The following is a 17,426-nucleotide window of genomic DNA, read 5'->3' on the forward strand; positions in this document are numbered from 1 at the left end:
ATCGCTTCCTTCAGCCACCGTACAGTTGTAGCCTAGGTGCCTTACTTCCCTTCTTTGGACCACTCCACAGTACAAAGAGATGATCTGATCTACAAAGAGGTCATCCGAACTACGGAAATCATAAGTGACCTTTAGATACCTCAATAATGCACACCTTCCATCTAAGAGCCTAAGCTCCCCTGAGTGAGGCATAGAGGAATCCAAATCCAGAAAAGCTTGAAGCTCCACTGTGTAACTAAGATGAAATGCTGAGACTATCTCGGTCACAAAAAAAGCACTATGCATAAAGATACCTCCGGATCCGATATCTATAGGAAGGGATCTCGACACAACAGCACTTGGTGCTCCAAAATTCTCCTGGCTGACCAAATAGCCAACAAGAAAACAACCTTAAGAGTCAAGTCCTTAACTGTAGCTCTCTTCAGTGGTTCAAACTGAGCCTCACACAATCCTCTAAGGGCTAGATTCAGATTCTAAGACGGACAAATGTTCTGCACCTGACAACGCAAGTTCTTAGCTCCTCAAAGGAACTGTATAACATCCAGATGTGTGGACAAAGGATCCCCTTGCACCTTACCCCGGAAACAATCCAATGTCGCTACCTGGGCTCTCAGAGAGTTAAATGCCAGTTCATTGACCAGAACCTTTCTATAGAAAGGCCAAAATATACAACAACATAGCTTGGACAGACTGAGGCTGCACTCCATCAACAGCAGACCAGAACTCGAAGATCCTCCAAATTTGCACATACGTCAAAGATGTAGAAGGTCGCCTAGCCTGCAATGTGGAAATAACCGCTTCAGAATAATCCCCTACATCTCAATTGTCTCCTCTTATAAGCAAAGCCACGAGACAGAAGTGAGCCGCCAGACCCAAAAATATTGGGCCCTGGTGGAAAAGAGTCGACTGATGTCCAAACCTCAGGGGTCCGTCTGTGGCCATGTTGAGCAGATCTGGAAAGCATGGTCGATGTGGCCACTCTGGAGCTACCAGGATCATGTTGCTTGGATGTTTCTCTATCCACCATAATCCCTTGTCCACCAGAGGCCATGGAGGGAAAACAGGGAAGAATCCCTCAAGTTCACGGCAGCACCAAAACTCCAATTCCTTCTGTACCGTGTTCTGTTCAGTGACTGTAAAACCACGATGTCTTGGTGTTCTCTTTGGTCAGGATATCGCCATCTTCTGTGAATGAAACATTGCTGCCTCTGACAGCTCCCATTCCCTGGGGTCTGACTTTCTCCGCCTGAGAAAATCTGCCTGAACGTTGTTCACGCAGCGATATGAGATGCTACCAGACGCTCCACATGCTGCTCTGCCCAGAGAATAAACTCCCAGGCCTCTTGAGCCACTGCCTGATTCTTAATTCCGCCTTAACGGATATTGTAGGTCACCGTCATCGCTTTGTCTGATAGAATCCATGCCAAATGGCTATGTAACCTTGGCAGACAGGCAAGCAACGCAAAATGCACAGTTCTCGCCTCTAACAGACTGATAGATCATGAGGCCTCCTGTTTCAACCACTGGCCCTGTGCCGACTGATCTTGCCACACTACCCTCCATCGGGAGAGGCTTTCATCGGTGGTGACAAATACCCAATTGGAACATCCAATTCTGCACCACACTCGAGATTGATACAAGTAAGCCACCATGAAACTGACCTTGACTTCCCCCTCTATCGGAAGAGGAAGATGAAACTCTTCCAATAACGGATTTTGGCGGGAGAGAAGAGCCTCCTTCAGAGGCTATATATGCACGAACACCCAATGCATTAATTCCAATGTTGATTCATAGAACCCAGGAACTGTAAATAGTCCCAAACCCTGGGCACCAAAAGCTCTAGCAGAAGCCTAATCTGACTCTGAAATTTCAGCAGTCTCTCTCTGTGAGAAACACTTTCTCCAACAGCATATCAAACTGAGCTGCCAGGTACTCCAGAGTTTGAAAAAAGACTAAATGGCTCATTACTAAGTTCACCACCCATCCTAGAGACTTCAAGTGCATCGGTACCTTTTGTACTGATTGATCAGAGGTCCTCTGATTTCGTCCAGACACAGATGCACCAACACATCCTCCTTTTGCAATGCAGCTGCTCCCATCACCATCACCTTGGTGAAGCTACATGCAACCATTGCTAGCTGAAGGAAAGGAAAATTGGTTCTTACCTGCTAATTTTCATTCCTGAAGTACCACAGATCAGTCCAGACAAGTAGGTTTTGCATTCCTACCAGCAGTTGGAGGCAGAGAATTAAAGAGTTTGAGGCACTGCTACATAACCTAGAATGCCACCTGCCGTCCCTCAATATTGACCTACACCTAAGCCAGATTAGAGATCAACCACCCTAACTACTGTGTACATAATGGGAAAACACTTAATCCAAACAATAGGAAACCCCTGAACATAGCATAACCACTAGCAGCCCAAGGGAGAACAAAACAATCAGGCCATCTTCTGAAGGCTCTGAATGTGTACAATCTGACAGTTCTTCCCAGAAAGTGTGACATAAGACAGACTCACCGCAACGATCTTGAGCAAAATAAAAATACACAGGGATGGGTCTTTGGACTGATCTGTGGTACTTCAAGAACAAAACTTAGCAGGTAAGAACTAATTTTCCTTTCCTGTTTGTACCCAAGATCAGTGCAGACAAGTGGGATATAACAAAGCCACCCTACACTGTGTGGGTCCACGAAAGACCCCCAAGGAACACACTCTTGCCAAGGACGCTTCACCTGGAGTCTTAACATCCAACCGGTAATGGCGAGAAAAAGTGTGTAAAGACGACCACGTCTCTGCTCTACACATCTCCTGCGGCAAAACTAACTGACACAGCCTAAGAAGTGCACATGCAATCCATCCAGAATCCTTCCTTTGCAATTGTAGGCCGAGACAATCACTTCCTTCAGCCAACACGCTATCATGCCCTTGAAGGCCTTATAACCCTCTCTTGCAAGTCCAAATCGCACGAACAAAACTGGTGATTTAAGTAACGCAACAGCACCCGACAAACATCCAAAAGATGGAGCTCCCTGGACTCCGACGATTCATCTGACCAATTCAGGAAATTGAGCAGCTCTACTGTGATTCAGATGGAAGGCAGAAACCACCCTAGGTAGGAATGAGGGAACAGTACGCAACGACACGCCCTCATTTGAAATTCTCAAAAAAGGCTCCCTTCAGAATAAAGCCTGCAGCTCCGAAATTCTTTGAGCTGAACCAGAAAAACTACTTTCAGAGTGAGGTCCTTCAACGAAGCTTTCCTCAACAGCTCAAATGGAGGAACACAAAGTACCTGCAATACTAAGTTCAAACTCCATACCAGACACAACCTACACACCGGCGGACGCAGATGCTTAACCCCCTTGGGGAACCTCACCACATCTGGATACGAGGCCGACCTTCCTCAAAGCTTGTCTCTGAGACAACCCAAGGCTGCCACCTGAACCCACAGTGAATTGAAGCCAAAGCCTTGGAAAGGGTGTATTGCAGAAAAGCCAACACCTGTGGAATATCCAGCCACAACGGGTCAACGCCTTCATCCATGCACCAATTTTCGAAAACTCTCCACACCCAGACATACGCCATAGACATGGCCAGCCTCCTAGCCTGAAGCAATGTGGAAATCACTGGTTCCGAGTAACCTTTCAATCACAAACGTCTCCTCTCAAAAGCCAAGCCGCAAGACAGAAGCGATCTGCCCGATCCGAGAAAATAGGACCTTGTCGTAATAGTCTCTGTAAATGAGCCAACCTCAGGGGCCCATCCATTGCGAGCTGAATCAGATCCGCGAACCATGGACAACGCAGCCACTCTGGCACAACCAGCACCACTCAACCCAGATGCTTCTCCATGTGCCATAACACCAGGCCTATTAGAGCCCATGGAGGGAGCACATACAGAAGAATCCCTGCGGTCCATGGAAGAACCAGAGCATCTATGCCCTCAGCTCTGACCTTCCGACTGCAACTGAAGAAACTTGACACCTTGGCATTGCTTCTGGACACTATTAGATCCAGACCTGAACTGCCCCAATGGGACTGGATAAGATTGAAGGCTTCTACCAACAGCTCCCATTCTCCTGGATCCAACTGTTTTTGGCTGAGATAGTCCACCTGCACACTATCCACTCTCGAAACATGAAAAGCGACTATTCCCTTCAAATGTAACTCTGCCCAAACAATTCCTGAGCCTCCTGGGCCACTGCATGACTCCTTGTCGTCCCCCCCAATTGATATATGCCAATGCAGTGGCATTGTCTGAAAACACTCTGACCATCTGACTGTGGATCAGCGGGAGGAACTCCACCAACGCTCTGCACACCGCTCTCATCTCCAACCGGTTGATTGACCATGTTGCTTCCGCTGGTGACCACAGAGCTTGCTCTGACTTCCTCAGGCAGACTGTTCCCCAACCCTTAAGGCTAGCATACGTGGTCACCACCACCCAGCTCAGGATCTCCATATCCATCCCCTTTTCCAAATTTGGCCAAAACAGCCACCACGAGAGACTGGACCTGGAGGCTCCCAGTAGCGACAACCATCGACGAAACTCCTCCACTAGAGCAGCACCCCTTGAAGAGGACGCATGTGAGCAAAAGCCCAAAGTACCAAATCCAACGTAGATGCCATCAACCCCAGCACCTGAAGATAATCCCAAACACCTGAGCTTGCAACTCGGCGGTGAGAAAAACTTTCCCAACATGAGTATCGAATCTCATCTCCAGGTAATCCAGCATTTGGGTGGGACACAAGTGGATCGTTGCCCAATTGACCACCCAGCCCAAGGACTGCAACAGATCCAGCACCCTCACCACTGACTGTCAACACTTCTTCCGATTTTCTTCGAATCAACCAGTCATCCAGGTAAGGATGAACTAAGATCCACTCCCTGCGGAAAGCCGATGCTACTACCACCATCACGTTGGTGAATGTGTGCAGAGCTGTTGCTAGACCAGACGGGAGGGCCCAAAACTGGAAATGCTGCCCCAGGACCACGAAACGCAAGAATCATTAATGCTCCGCTCTGATGGGAATGTGGGGATAGGCCTCCGACAATTCTAGAGACACTAGAAACTCTCCTTGATGAACCGCCACTATTATCGTCTGCACCATTTTCATCCGAAAACGTGAAACCTGCAGCAATACATTCAGCTTCTGCAAATCAAGAATGGGAAGAAAGGACCCCTCTTTCTTTGGCACAATGAAATAAATTGAGTACCATCCACAGCCTTGCTCCACCACCGGAAGCGAAACTATCACCGGAAGCGGAACTATCACGCCCTGAAAGTGCTCCAAAGTAGCTTGAATCACTTTCTGTCTTCCTCTCGACCCACAGTGAGAGATCATGAATACCTTCCTGATGGACTGAGAAAATTCTAACATGTAGCCATATTTTATTATCTCTAGGACCCATTGATCCGAGGTAATCCTGGTCCACGCCTCATAGAAAAGCACTAAACAGCCCCCCACTGCTACATCGAAATAGTGGACCCTGCAAGTCTCATTGAGAGGTCTTACCGGTCCCAGCCCCGTGGCTAGAGTCCTCTCTGGGATTCCTTCGGGTTCCTTGAAAGGACTGTTGCCGTTCGGAACCCTGCCTCTGCCCCAACCAGCGCAGAATTCTTCAGGAAACGAAACCAGTGATCTTCCTGAAAATGGGAATGAGGCGGAAAGGTTTTCCAAGCTGATTTCCTGTCCTTCGGCAGCTTATGGCCCTTTGATTCTCCCAGCACCTTGATCACCTGTTCCAAGCCCTTCTCAAACAGCAATTTTCCCTTGAAGGGGAGACTACGGAGTTGAGATTTGGACCACGTCAGCTGACCAATTTTGCAGCCATAAAAATAGTCAATCTGAGACCACCGCGACCATACTCCTGGCCGAAGTCCGGATCAAGTCGTAAAGAGCATCCGCCACATACGCAATTCCAGTCTCCACCTGGGCTGCCAGGCTGTCAGCCCCAGTTGCGGCTGAAGACTTCTGAGCCTTCTGGACCCAGCGCAAATACGCCTTTTGCATGAGGCTACTACAAATCGCAGCATATAGACTCAAAGCCGAGACTTCAAATATCTGCTTCAGATGAATCTCCAGCTTACGATCCTATGCGTCCTTTAATGGCGCCGACCCTGCCACCAGATTCATCATCTTGGTGACTGCCGACACCGAAGCGGCCTCCTTGGGCAGCTCCAACAGCTGAAGTACTTCCTTAGTCAGAGGATACAACTTTGCCATAGTCCTTGCCACCTTCAAGCCTGCCTCTGGGAGATCCCACTCCCAGCTTACCAGTTTCCTGACATTCTTTGGAGTGGAAAAACTGTAGGAGGACCCCGGAGACCATCCAAGACCAGGTCCCACCCCCTCATTGTCAGACTCCTCTTGGACCAGTTTAATCTCCAGCTCCTGCAGAAAATGAAATAAGCAGCTTCAGTTCCTCCTTATGGAACAGCCGCACCACCCGGGGATCATCTTCCACTACCAGAACCTCCTCCAAATCCGCCATGTCCTTATCTACCTCCTGATCGGGGTCCATCCGGTCCCCGGGATCAACATCTGGATCATCCAGGTCCAAGTCCCCTAAACCACCATGATCTTCTGGATGATCCAGGCCAAGATGGTGGAGGTCTCCTGACCCCGTAGTCGGGAAACTCCACGGCACCTTTGGAGCAGTACGAACCTGAGGCCTGCAGATTGATTAACCCCACACTCTTCCTGGCCAGGATTGCCTTGTGCATAAGGAGAACAAATTCTGTGGGAAAACTTCCATGTTCTCCTCCGACCCAGGACTGGCCTGATCCTCCCTCCCCTCCCCCCCCCCCCCAACTCCTGCGCTGATGCAAACCCTGGTGATAATGGGGGAGGGTAATCTCCTTGCCCTGCTTTAGTTCTCCTCCTGGCCTTTGTTTTCCCTTTAACTGCAAGGCCCTCCAGATCCCCTGTCAAGTCAGTCGCTGGACCCTGGGATCGACTGTTCCTGTGTCCAGGCTCAGTCCCCCCTCCCAATCCCGAGCTACCTTCTCCGCCTGAAGAACAATCGAGGCATAAAGCTGCAGAATTAAGCTGCTCCCGGGGCCACTTGCATAAGTGGCAACTTTTCCAGCGATTCTGCCGGCAGCTCCATTTTTAGGCGCACGTGGTTGGGCCTGCAGCTCACGCGGGAAAACTAAACAAACAAGGGCAAGCGAGGGAAAACAGCCACACAACTCAGCCCCTGACTCCCAGAGCCGATCGCCGGGAGTCACAGTTACCCAGTTCTGGCCAAAACACTGCCGCTCAGTTTCTCTTTTTTTTTTTTTGTAAAACTCTTAAAAGAGGCAGGAGCAGCTCAGCCAAGAAGAAAACCACAGCTAATGAACAAAAAACCCCTAAGGATACTTTCCTTCTGCTGGTCAGGTATCTGGGAAGAAGCCTTCAGGGACGCAGAGGAAACTAGGACCCCTGGCTGTCAGCTCCCTGAATCTGCTGTGGGTCAAGCTTGCCCGGCTGAACCTGAGGGATGGCCCACGAAAGAACCTAACACCTCAGGGAGCGTCTCCTCCTCTTTAACCTTTCTCTAATTCTTAAGAATATAAGAAATTGCCATGCTGGGTCAGACCGAGGGTCCATCAAGCCCAGCATCCTGTTTCCAACAGTGGCCAATCCAGGCCACAAGAACCTGGCAATTACCCAAACACTAAGAAGATCCCATGCTACTGATGCAATTAATAGCAGTGGCTATTCCCTAAGTAAACTTGATTAATAGCAGTTAATGGACTTCTCCTCCAAGAACTTATCCAAACCTTTTTTGAACCCAGCTACACTAACTGCACTAACCACATCCTCAGGCAACAAATTCCAGAGCTTTATTGTGCATTGAGTGAAAAAGAATTTTCTCCGATTAGTCTTAAATGTGCTACTTGCTAACTTCATGGAGTGCCAGGCCGCTTTTGCCACATGCGCAAGCTGTTCCTCCCCGGACCTGTGGCACCACCAGCTCCTCAACAGCAAGCAGGGGAACTGTCCCTCAGGAGCCAACGCCTGGTCTCCTCTGCAGGCAGAGAAGCTGCTGAAAAACCCCATTGCTGAGCTCCCCAAGCTGCTATGGTAGCTTCCCTTGGAACCCCAGTGCTGTACAGATTCCTCTAACTTGTTCCTTGTTCTCTTTTTTTTTTTTTGCTATCTCTGAGAACAAAGATGCATAGAAACCAGTACTTTCCTTTGGTGCAGAAGTTCCAGTTCCAAACTTTAGCGACCCAGCCCAGCACAAACTGTACAAAAGGGCTAATTTCCCCACTCCACTGGGCTTGCAATACAGAACTGCCAGCAGGTTCAACTGCTGTTTCATGAGGGAAAAGGGATCTGAGCCACCAAATGTCCACCTCCAGACAGAGCTATCAGAAGGGTCGCCAGGACCTCACAACCCCCTGGGAGGATCCATAAATTTTGTCTTTTAATCTTTTTTTCTATTTTTTCTCTCCAGACTGCAGTTTTACACCTCTACCATCTGCTGGAGACAGAGAAATACTGAGGGACTGCAGGTGGCACCTCAGGTTATGTACAGTGTCAGTGAGATGCTCTCTGTCTCCATCTGCTGGCAGGGAGGCAAAACCCAGGAGTCTGGACTGCTCCGGGTACATACGTTATCCAGTTGGCTAGCAGATTGTATTGCTTTCTGTCAAGCCCAGGCAGCTATGAATGTGATGGGCCATATGAAGATTCTGTCCGAGCTATTATGACGTTGGTGGCTTACCTAAGATTGGTCTCCATGGAGGAGATGTGGTGTTCTCTCCACACATTCACATCTCATTACTGTTTGGATAGGGACAGCTAATGCCATGCTAGGTGTGGCCAATCTGTCCTGCAGAATCTGAAGTGTAGAACCCAAACGCCACTCTCTCCTAGGGCCTATTGTTATTGTTCCAAGCTGCCTCTCAGAGGTAAAATAGAAAAAGAAGAAAGGCTTGTTGGCAACAAAAATTGCTTTGTTGCGTCTGTTGAAACTTTTGTTTTCCATTTTTTTGGTCAGGGCAGTCTGTAGCTAGGGATTCCCCACTTCTGAGGACTGCCATCCTGCTTGTGCTTGGTAAAAGCAAAGTTGTTTACCTGTAGTAGGTGTTCTCTGATGTCTGCAGGGTGTCATCCTCATGAAACTCACCCACAACCCCTTGGAGCCGGCTTCTCTTTATTATGCTAAGGAATAAGGCCGAGGGGCCCCCATGCTTGACATTTATTTATTTATTTTATTTATTTTTATATACCGACATTCGATCTCAAACGAGATATCACACCGGTTTTACATTCAGGTACTGTAGGTATTTCTCTATCCCCAGAGGGCTTACAATCTAAGTTTTTGTACCTGAGGCAATGGAGGGTAAAGTGACTTGCCCAAGGTCACAAGGAGCGACAGCAGGACTCGAACCCTGCTCTCCTGGTTCATAGTCCACTGCTCTAACCACTAGGCTATTCCTCCTCCCTAGTATGCTTGACATAATTTAAATAAATAAAATAAATAAATAAAGGTTCCAGGCCAGACTCCAGCAGATGATGCCACCCACGTGTGCGGACTGACCTCCTCCTCTTAACCTGCTTTTTGTTTCTGTTTCTCCAGTGTCGCACTGCATGTAGAGCCTGGCTTCTTTGTGTTTCCAGTTCAGCTTTTATCTGCAATTTCTGTTTTAATTTGTGGTCACTTATTCTGTATTTAGCGAGGTTGTGTGTTTGACTAAGGCGAGGGATTCTATTTATTTTATTTATCGATTTTTATATACCAACGTTCGTTAGAAACATCACATCGGTTTCCATAAAACAGTAAAGTAGCCAACATGGCTTTACAGTGAAACTGATGATAAAACTGGGGAGAGGGAGTGGGGAGAGGAAGGGGGGAGGGGAAATAAGGTAGGGGTAGATTTAGTATTAATATTGTATATTATGTACAATCATTAAATGCAAAAGTAACGTTATGTACATTCATTAAATGGCAGTATGAACAATAGGAAAAGCGAGAGTAATTACATTTGTAACTGAGTGAACATTCTGTGCAAGGATTAAGCGATAGGTTTGGATGTTATGTAAAGTCGCTAGAAGTGATGAGGGCATTATATACAAGCATTGGAAGGCATTACATAAAGTAACAAAAACTGTGAAACATTGATTACAGTCATTGTGCGTGAGAAGCTGTAGGGGGGGGAAAGGAGATGGGGGAGATAAGGTGAGATGGTAGGGTAAGAAGGATTCCGGGGTGTACCTGGTGGCTGGTGGCATGGTTAAGGAGGGAGGGATGGGTGTCAGGTGTATGCATGTGTGAACAGCCAGGTTTAAGTTTTTGTCTGAATTTTTTTGGGCATATTTCAAGGCGTATGTTGGTGGGCATAGAGTTCCAAAGTGTAGGTCCGGCTAGTGATAGAGAGCGTTGTTTGGTGGTTGTGAGATGCGAGAGTTTGGGGAAGGGGGTGGGTATGGTTGCAAGATAGGGTGTTCTAGTGGGTCTTGTAGTGGAGCGTAGCTGGAAAGTGTCAGTAAACCAGCGCATGTTTGGGTTGTAGATGGCTTTGTGTATGAGCGTGAGGGTCTTAAACTGAATTCTTGAGGCGATGGGGAGCCAATAGAGTTGTTTGAGAATAGGAGTAATATGTTCCTTTCTGCGGGTACCGGTCAATATGCGCGCGGCAGCATTTTGTAGCAGCTGCAAAGGGGCTATAGAGTTTTTTGGAAGACCCAGGAAGAGGGCATTTGAGTAGTCTAGTTTGGATAGGATGAGGGACTGTAGGACTGTTCTAAAATCGTTGAGGTGCAGGATTGGTTTAAGTTTTTTGAGGGTGTGGAGCTTGAAGTAGCATTCCCTGAGGTGGAGCTGATGAATTTCTGTAGGTTGAATTGTGTGTCTAGGGTAACGCCAAGATCTCGTACATTTTGTGCGAAGGCTGGTAGGGACAGGGGTGTATTGGCGGACGTGAGTAGGGGGGTTGAGGTGTTGAGGTGCAATAATCAAGAGTTCAGTTTTATTAGTGTTTAGAGCTAGGTTGAGTTGAGTGAGTGGAAGCGAGTGCACTTTCCCATTTTTTCAGTGCGCTGGGTAGGGAGTCAGTGACGAGTATGAGAATCTGCACATCATCGGCGTATATAAAATGTGGGAGACCGAGATTTGCGAGGAGATGGCAGAGGGGCAAGAGGTAGATGTTAGAGTGTGGAGGAAAGGGAGGAGCCTTGGGGTACGCCACGTGTTATGCTGATAGGTTTGGATTCGTGATTCTGCTAGTATGTAGTTCTCTCTTTAGAAGTCTAGCTGAGTATTCCTTTTTTTTTTTGGTCTGTAAGTTCTCACCCAGTGCCCCCATGTCTAACAGTGTTCAGCGTTACTGTACTAAAATTGTCAGTAATCTTTCTCTTCTCTGTGTTGCCAGGATTTCCGCATTGGTTTCCAGTTCCGATCAGATCTTGATATCAGAGGGATTAAGTTATCAAATGTTCCAGCCACAGACCCTGCATTTGGCTTTAAAGAGTGAGTCCCCTTAATGTTTGAGTTTGTGTTAGGAGACAAACAAGTTATCCTCAAGGAAAAGCAGCTGTTTTTCCAAGGCTGTGTGCCTGGCAGTGCAGGAGGGGAGCAGGGCTTCCAACATTTATTTAAAATCTACTTTTAACCTACGCCTTCCAAAGATCAGGGCTAAAGGAAAATTAGTTTCTTACCTGATAATTTTCGTTCCTGTAGTACCAAGGAACAGTCCAGGACACCTGGGTTGTGACTCCGCACCAGTAGATGGAGACAGACTAAAACTTGTGGGCGGAGCCATATATAAGCCCCTGTGCCAGTCACAGCCCCCCAGTCATACGTAATGTCAAAGTAGAAAAAAATCCAAAAGCCAACATAGCTAACCATAGAAAACTTACTAAGTAAACGAAAATAACTCCAACACCCCTACAGGAAAACAGACTCCCCAACCGGGAGAGCGAACAAAACAAGGGGTCAGCGTATTAAAAACAACAATGAGCGGACTCTCCGTTACTATAGTGTAACACTGTGGGTGGGATCCTGGACTGATCCTTGGTACTACAGGAACGAAAATTATCAGGTAAGAAACTAATTTTCCTTTCCCTGTACGTACCAGGATCAGTCCAGGACACCTGGGATGTACCAGAGCTAAGTTATCGAGGGTGGGAAGCAGAGAGTCCCGCTCGGAGAACCCTCTCTCCAAAACCCCCAGTATCAGTGGCCTGAACATCCAATCGGTAATGTTTAATGAAGGTATGCAACGATTTCCAGGTAGCCGCCCTGCAAATCTCTTGAGGCGACACCTGAGAAGATTCCGCCCAAGACGCAGCATGAGATCTCTTCGAATGAGCTCGAAGACCCACCGGCGGAGATTTACCGCGCAGAATGTACGCGGAACCAATGGCCTCCTTGAGCCAACGGGCGATCGTTGTGTGGGACGCCGCAGAACCTTTCTTCGGACCCGACGTCAACACAAACAGATGATCCGTCACACGAAAAGAATTTGAGACCTCTAGATAGCGAAGAAGAGACCTCCGCACATCTAGTTTTCTCAAGTCCCTCAACTTCGGGTCGGAAGAATCCCCAACCGCGAAAGCGGGAAGTTCAATCGATTGATTCAAATGAAAAGGCGATACGACCTTAGGCAGGAAAGAGGGAACGGTCCGCAAGGAAACCCCTGAATCAGAAATGCGCAAGAAGGGCTCTCTACAGGACAGAGCCTGCAACTCGGAAACCCGACGAGCGGACGCAATCGCTACCAGGAATACAGTCTTCAACGTGAGATCTTTGAACGTAGAACGCTTCAAAGGCTCAAACGGAGCTGAGCATAGGGCCGAGAGCACCCAGTTGAGGTTCCAAGATGGACAAGGGAGCCGTAAAGGAGGACGGAGGTGCTTCACTCCCCTAAGAAAACGGGAGATATCCGGGTGGAGAGCCAGGGAGACTCCCCGGATTTTACCACGCAAACAACCAAGCGCTGCGACTTGGACCCGAAGGGAACTGCATGCTAAACCTTTGGCCAGCCCAGCCTGGAGAAAAGACAAAATATCAGGAATAGAAGCGGAAGTGGGATCCAGACCCCGCTCTACGCACCATTCTTCAAAAACTACCCAGACTCTAACATAAGCCAGAGATGTAGACTGCTTCCTGGATCTCAGCAACGTGGCAACTACCGCATCTGAGTAACCTTTGCGCTTCAATCGATTCCTCTCAAAAGCCATGCCGCGAGACAGAAGTGATCCGCATCCTCTAAACAGACGGGACCCTGACGAAGGAGCCCCGGAAACCCCTGTAGACGAAGGGGCGGCGCCACCGACAATTGGATCAGATCCGCAAACCACGGACGGCGCGGCCATTCCGGCGCCACCATGATCACGTTGGACGGGTGCAATTCTATGCGCCGCAGGATTTTGCCGATCATGGGCCACGGTGGGAACACATACAGTAGCACCTCCGCTGGCCAGGGAAGAGCTAACGCGTCGACCCCTTCTGCTCCTCTTTCTCGGCGTCGACTGAAAAATCTCGGAGCTTTTGAGTTGTTCCACGTGGCCATCAGGTCCATGTGGGGCGTTCCCCAAGTCCTGCAAATGAGAAGGAACGCTTCTTCCGCCAGCTCCCACTCTCCCGGATCCAGGTGGTGCCAGCTGAGGAAGTCCGCCTGGACATTGTCGACTCCTGCTATGTGAGACGCAGCGAGATCGCTGAGATGCCGCTCTGCCCAGGCCATCAAGGAACGCGCTTCCTCCGCTACTTGAGGGCTTTTCGTCCCGCCCTGGCGATTGATGTAAGCCACGGTGGTAGCGTTGTCCGACAATACTCGGATCGCCTTTCCTCGTACGAGGGGTAGAAAAGCTTGCAATGCCAGACGGACCGCCCCGGACTCTAGGCGGTTGATAGACCACCGGGTCTGATCTTCTGACCACAGACCTTGAACCGATTTCCCTTGGCAAACTGCACCCCAACCGGAAAGACTGGCATCCGTGGTCACCACTGTCCAGTTGGGAAGGAGAAGAGATACTCCACAGGAGAGATGTTTGGAATCCAGCCACCAGCTCAGGCTGGAGCGTGCCTGACTGTCGAGAGGCAGTGGAAGATAAAATTCCTCTGAAATCGGTTTCCAGCGGGAAAGCAATGAAGACTGCAGCGGCCGCAGGTGAGCGAATGCCCAAGGGACTAACGCCAGCGTGGAGGCCATAGATCCGAGAACCGTCAGGTAATCGCAGACTCGCGGACGGTGCTGAGACAAAAGACGTCGCACTTGAGACTGTAGTTTGCATATCCGTTCCTGAGAGAGAATCACTCTGCCCCATTTTGTGTCGAAGACAGCTCCTAGATACTCCAAGGACTGAGTGGGTTCCAGATGACTCTTGTTGTAGTTGACCACCCAGCCCAGGGACTGCAAGAATTGAAGCACCTTGGCTACCGCCTGCCGACACAAGCTCTCTGACTTTGCCCGAATCAACCAATCGTCGAGGTAAGGGTGAACCAGGAGGCCTTCCCGACGTAAGTGCGCCGCCACCACCACCATCACTTTCGTGAATGTCCGAGGCGCTGTCGCCAGGCCGAACGGAAGAGCCCAGAACTGGAAGTGTCTTCCCAGAATGCAAAACCGCAGGAACCGCTGGAACGCTGGTTGGATGCCCACATGAAGGTATGCTTCTGTGAGATCTAGTGACGCAAGGAATTCTCCTGGCCGCACTGACGCGAGCACCGAACGAATGGTCTCCATCTTGAAGTGAGGGACCCGAAGGCATCTGTTGACTCCTTTCAGATCCAGAATGGGTCGGAAAGTGCCGTCTTTCTTGGGAACTATGAAGTAAATGGAATAACGGCCCTTGCCGTACTGATCGACCGGAACCGGAGAGATGGCCCCCAAGCTTTCTAGTTTTCGAATGGTGTCTAGCACCGCCACCTTCTTCATGGGATCTTTGCAGGGCGAGATCAGGAACTTGTCCGCTGGAATGCGAACAAAATCTAACTCGTAGCCGTGTCTTATCACATTGAGGACCCACTGATCCGACGTAATGCTGGCCCATACCTCGAGGAACAAGGATAGACGCGCCCCCACGTTTGGGACAACGTGGTGAGGACGCAAGGAGGGATGGGCCGGCCGAACTTCATTGCGAAGGCTTGGACCCCGCACCCGATGGGGCCCCTCCTTGCCTGCCAAAGCGTTTACCTCGAAAGGACTGCTGCCAGTGAGTGTTTCGAGAAGAGGACGATCTATAAGAGGACCCGGTGGATCTTTGCGGCCTGGACTTTCGGGGTCCCCGGAAACGAGCTCTGCTGGAAAACGAAGAGCGCGCCCGGGCCCTATCCTCTGGCAGCTTAAACGCTCGGTTCTCGCCTAGCGAAACCATCAAGTCATCTAACTCCTTTCCGAACAGCAATTTCCCTTTAAAGGGTAACGCCCCGAGGTGAGCCTTGGACGAACCATCCGCTGCCCAGTTGCGCAGCCAAAGGAGACGGCGTGCCGACACTGCCGAAACCATGGACCTAGCTGAAGTGCGTAAAAGATCATGGAGCGCATCAGCCCCATACGCAATAGCTGCTTCCAACCTATCTGCTTGGGAAGACTCCTCCGGAGAGAGATCTGCATTAGCCTGCAGAACCTGGGCCCAGCGCAGACTAGCTCGCATGGCGAAGTTCGTGCAAATGGCGGCTCGCACTCCCAGGGCGGAAACCTCAAAAATCTTTTTGAGTTGTACCTCCAACTTCCGGTCTTGAATATCCCGGAGGGCCGTAGCTCCCGTGACCGGGATGGTAGACCTCTTCGTGACAGCGGACACCGCCGAATCCACCTTAGGAAGTCTGAGGAGCTCCAGCGCCTCCTCCGGTAAAGGATAAAGTTTATCCATGGCCTTGCTGACTTTCAAACCCAGCTCCGGAGTATCCCATTCCTTGAATAGGATATCCGTGGATGAAAAATGAAAAGGGAAGGCGACCGCCGGCCCTGTGAGACTGAGCAGAACAGGATCCATATTCGCCTCCTGGCGGACCACCACCGGGGGAGCCTCAATCCCCAGCTCCTGGAGAATGGCTGGGATGAGAGGTGACAGTTCCTCCCTGCGGAATAGCCGAACTACTTTGGGGTCATCCCCGTCTAAGGCCTGTGCACTTTTCCCTGCACTGGGCTGCGCCGTTCCATCCGGTGCTGCCGTCCCGGCCCCCATCAGGGGCTCTTCGGAGGCCTCAGAATCCGTTCCGGAAAAATCCTCGGAATCCGATTCTTGCGGGAGCCCCCGGGGAAGTCGCTTGTCCCTGGACGAGTCCTGGGCCATTTCCGCACTCTTCCTGGCCTTCTTTTCCGTGGTGGGGACTTGCGGACAGCCGCACGCGAGATTTTCCCCCGTATGCGCTTGTTGCGCTTATATTTGAGGACTTTGCGCAGCAACAGCGCAAAGTCCTCAGAAAATTCTCCGGAATCCGCTGAATCGCTACACGAATCCTCCCGGGACCGAATCCCCTCCGAGGGGACCTCTCCCGCCTTGGCACGCTGCGGGGAAAGCGCGGGAGGCAGAGACGAAGCCCCCACCGTCTCCCTGGAAATTTCCCGGCCGGTGGCCAAAATGGCTGCCACTCCCGCGCTAAGCGGGAACAGCTCCTGAGGCGTGTCAGAGGGGCCCCCACCTCGTGGCGGCGATCGCGCGACCCTGGACCGAGTTCCCCGAGGTGCTGCTGAGGTGCCCTCATCACCTGGGACACAAGCCGAACAAAGGCTGTCCCGGGAGAGACGCGCGCGCGCCGAGCCGCAGGCCCTGCACTGCGAACCGCGAGGCATGCCGGCGAACGCGGGAAACAGAGGCGCGACGAAAAAAAAGTTACATCAGAGGAAAAAAAAAATTGAAAATTTAAAAAATGATCAAAACGGCGCAATTCGGCGACCTCCCCCCAGCTGGCGACGCCCCCTCACCGACGAAAACGGAGCGGCAACGCCAAGGAACGGAGAGCCGCAAGAAAATAAAAGTAAAACTTTTTTTTTTTTTTTTACAGAAAAAAACACGCTGTCCCTGGTTCTGAAAGCCCTTTTTTTTTTTTCCTGCAGGGGTGAGTGAACCAGGCTCCCTGGTGTCACCCCTGACGCTGCCACTAGTTTAGCCGGGTCCTCAACCCTGGCAGCGGCCTCAACCGGGGGAGGGTAGTCCCCTCAGGACCTCTCAACTCCCCTGGGAGGCAGGGCACCCGGGAAAGAATTAAAAACAAAAACCCAATTTAAACAATTAAACTAAGACAAAAAACTAACTCAAAATCAAACCTGACTAAACACCAGAATCAGGTCAGGCAGAGGCTGTGACTGGACCTGCACCATCTACTGGAGACAGAGTAAGACTGGGGGGCTGTGACTGGCACAGGGGCTTATATATGGCTCCGCCCACAAGTTTTGCTCTGTCTCCATCTACTGGTGCGGAGTCACAACCCAGGTGTCCTGGACTGATCCTGGTACGTACAGGGAAAAGAACATATT

At 50.2% G+C, this 17,426-nt stretch overlaps 1 protein-coding gene across 1 annotated transcript in view; it reads left to right on the plus strand.

The window, feature by feature from the left end:
* The window catches only part of LOC115086658 (cullin-9-like), a 582,584-nt gene that overhangs the window by 562,626 nt on the left and 2,532 nt on the right, over positions 1-17,426 (plus strand). Inside the window, exon 40 of the mRNA XM_029592817.1 lies at positions 11,373-11,470. Within this exon, the coding sequence (XP_029448677.1) occupies positions 11,373-11,470 (98 nt within the window). The remainder of the gene's footprint in view (positions 1-11,372; positions 11,471-17,426) is intronic.

This window comes from Rhinatrema bivittatum, chromosome 3, assembly GCF_901001135.1.
Source record: "Rhinatrema bivittatum chromosome 3, aRhiBiv1.1, whole genome shotgun sequence".
NCBI lineage: Eukaryota > Metazoa > Chordata > Amphibia > Gymnophiona > Rhinatrematidae > Rhinatrema > Rhinatrema bivittatum.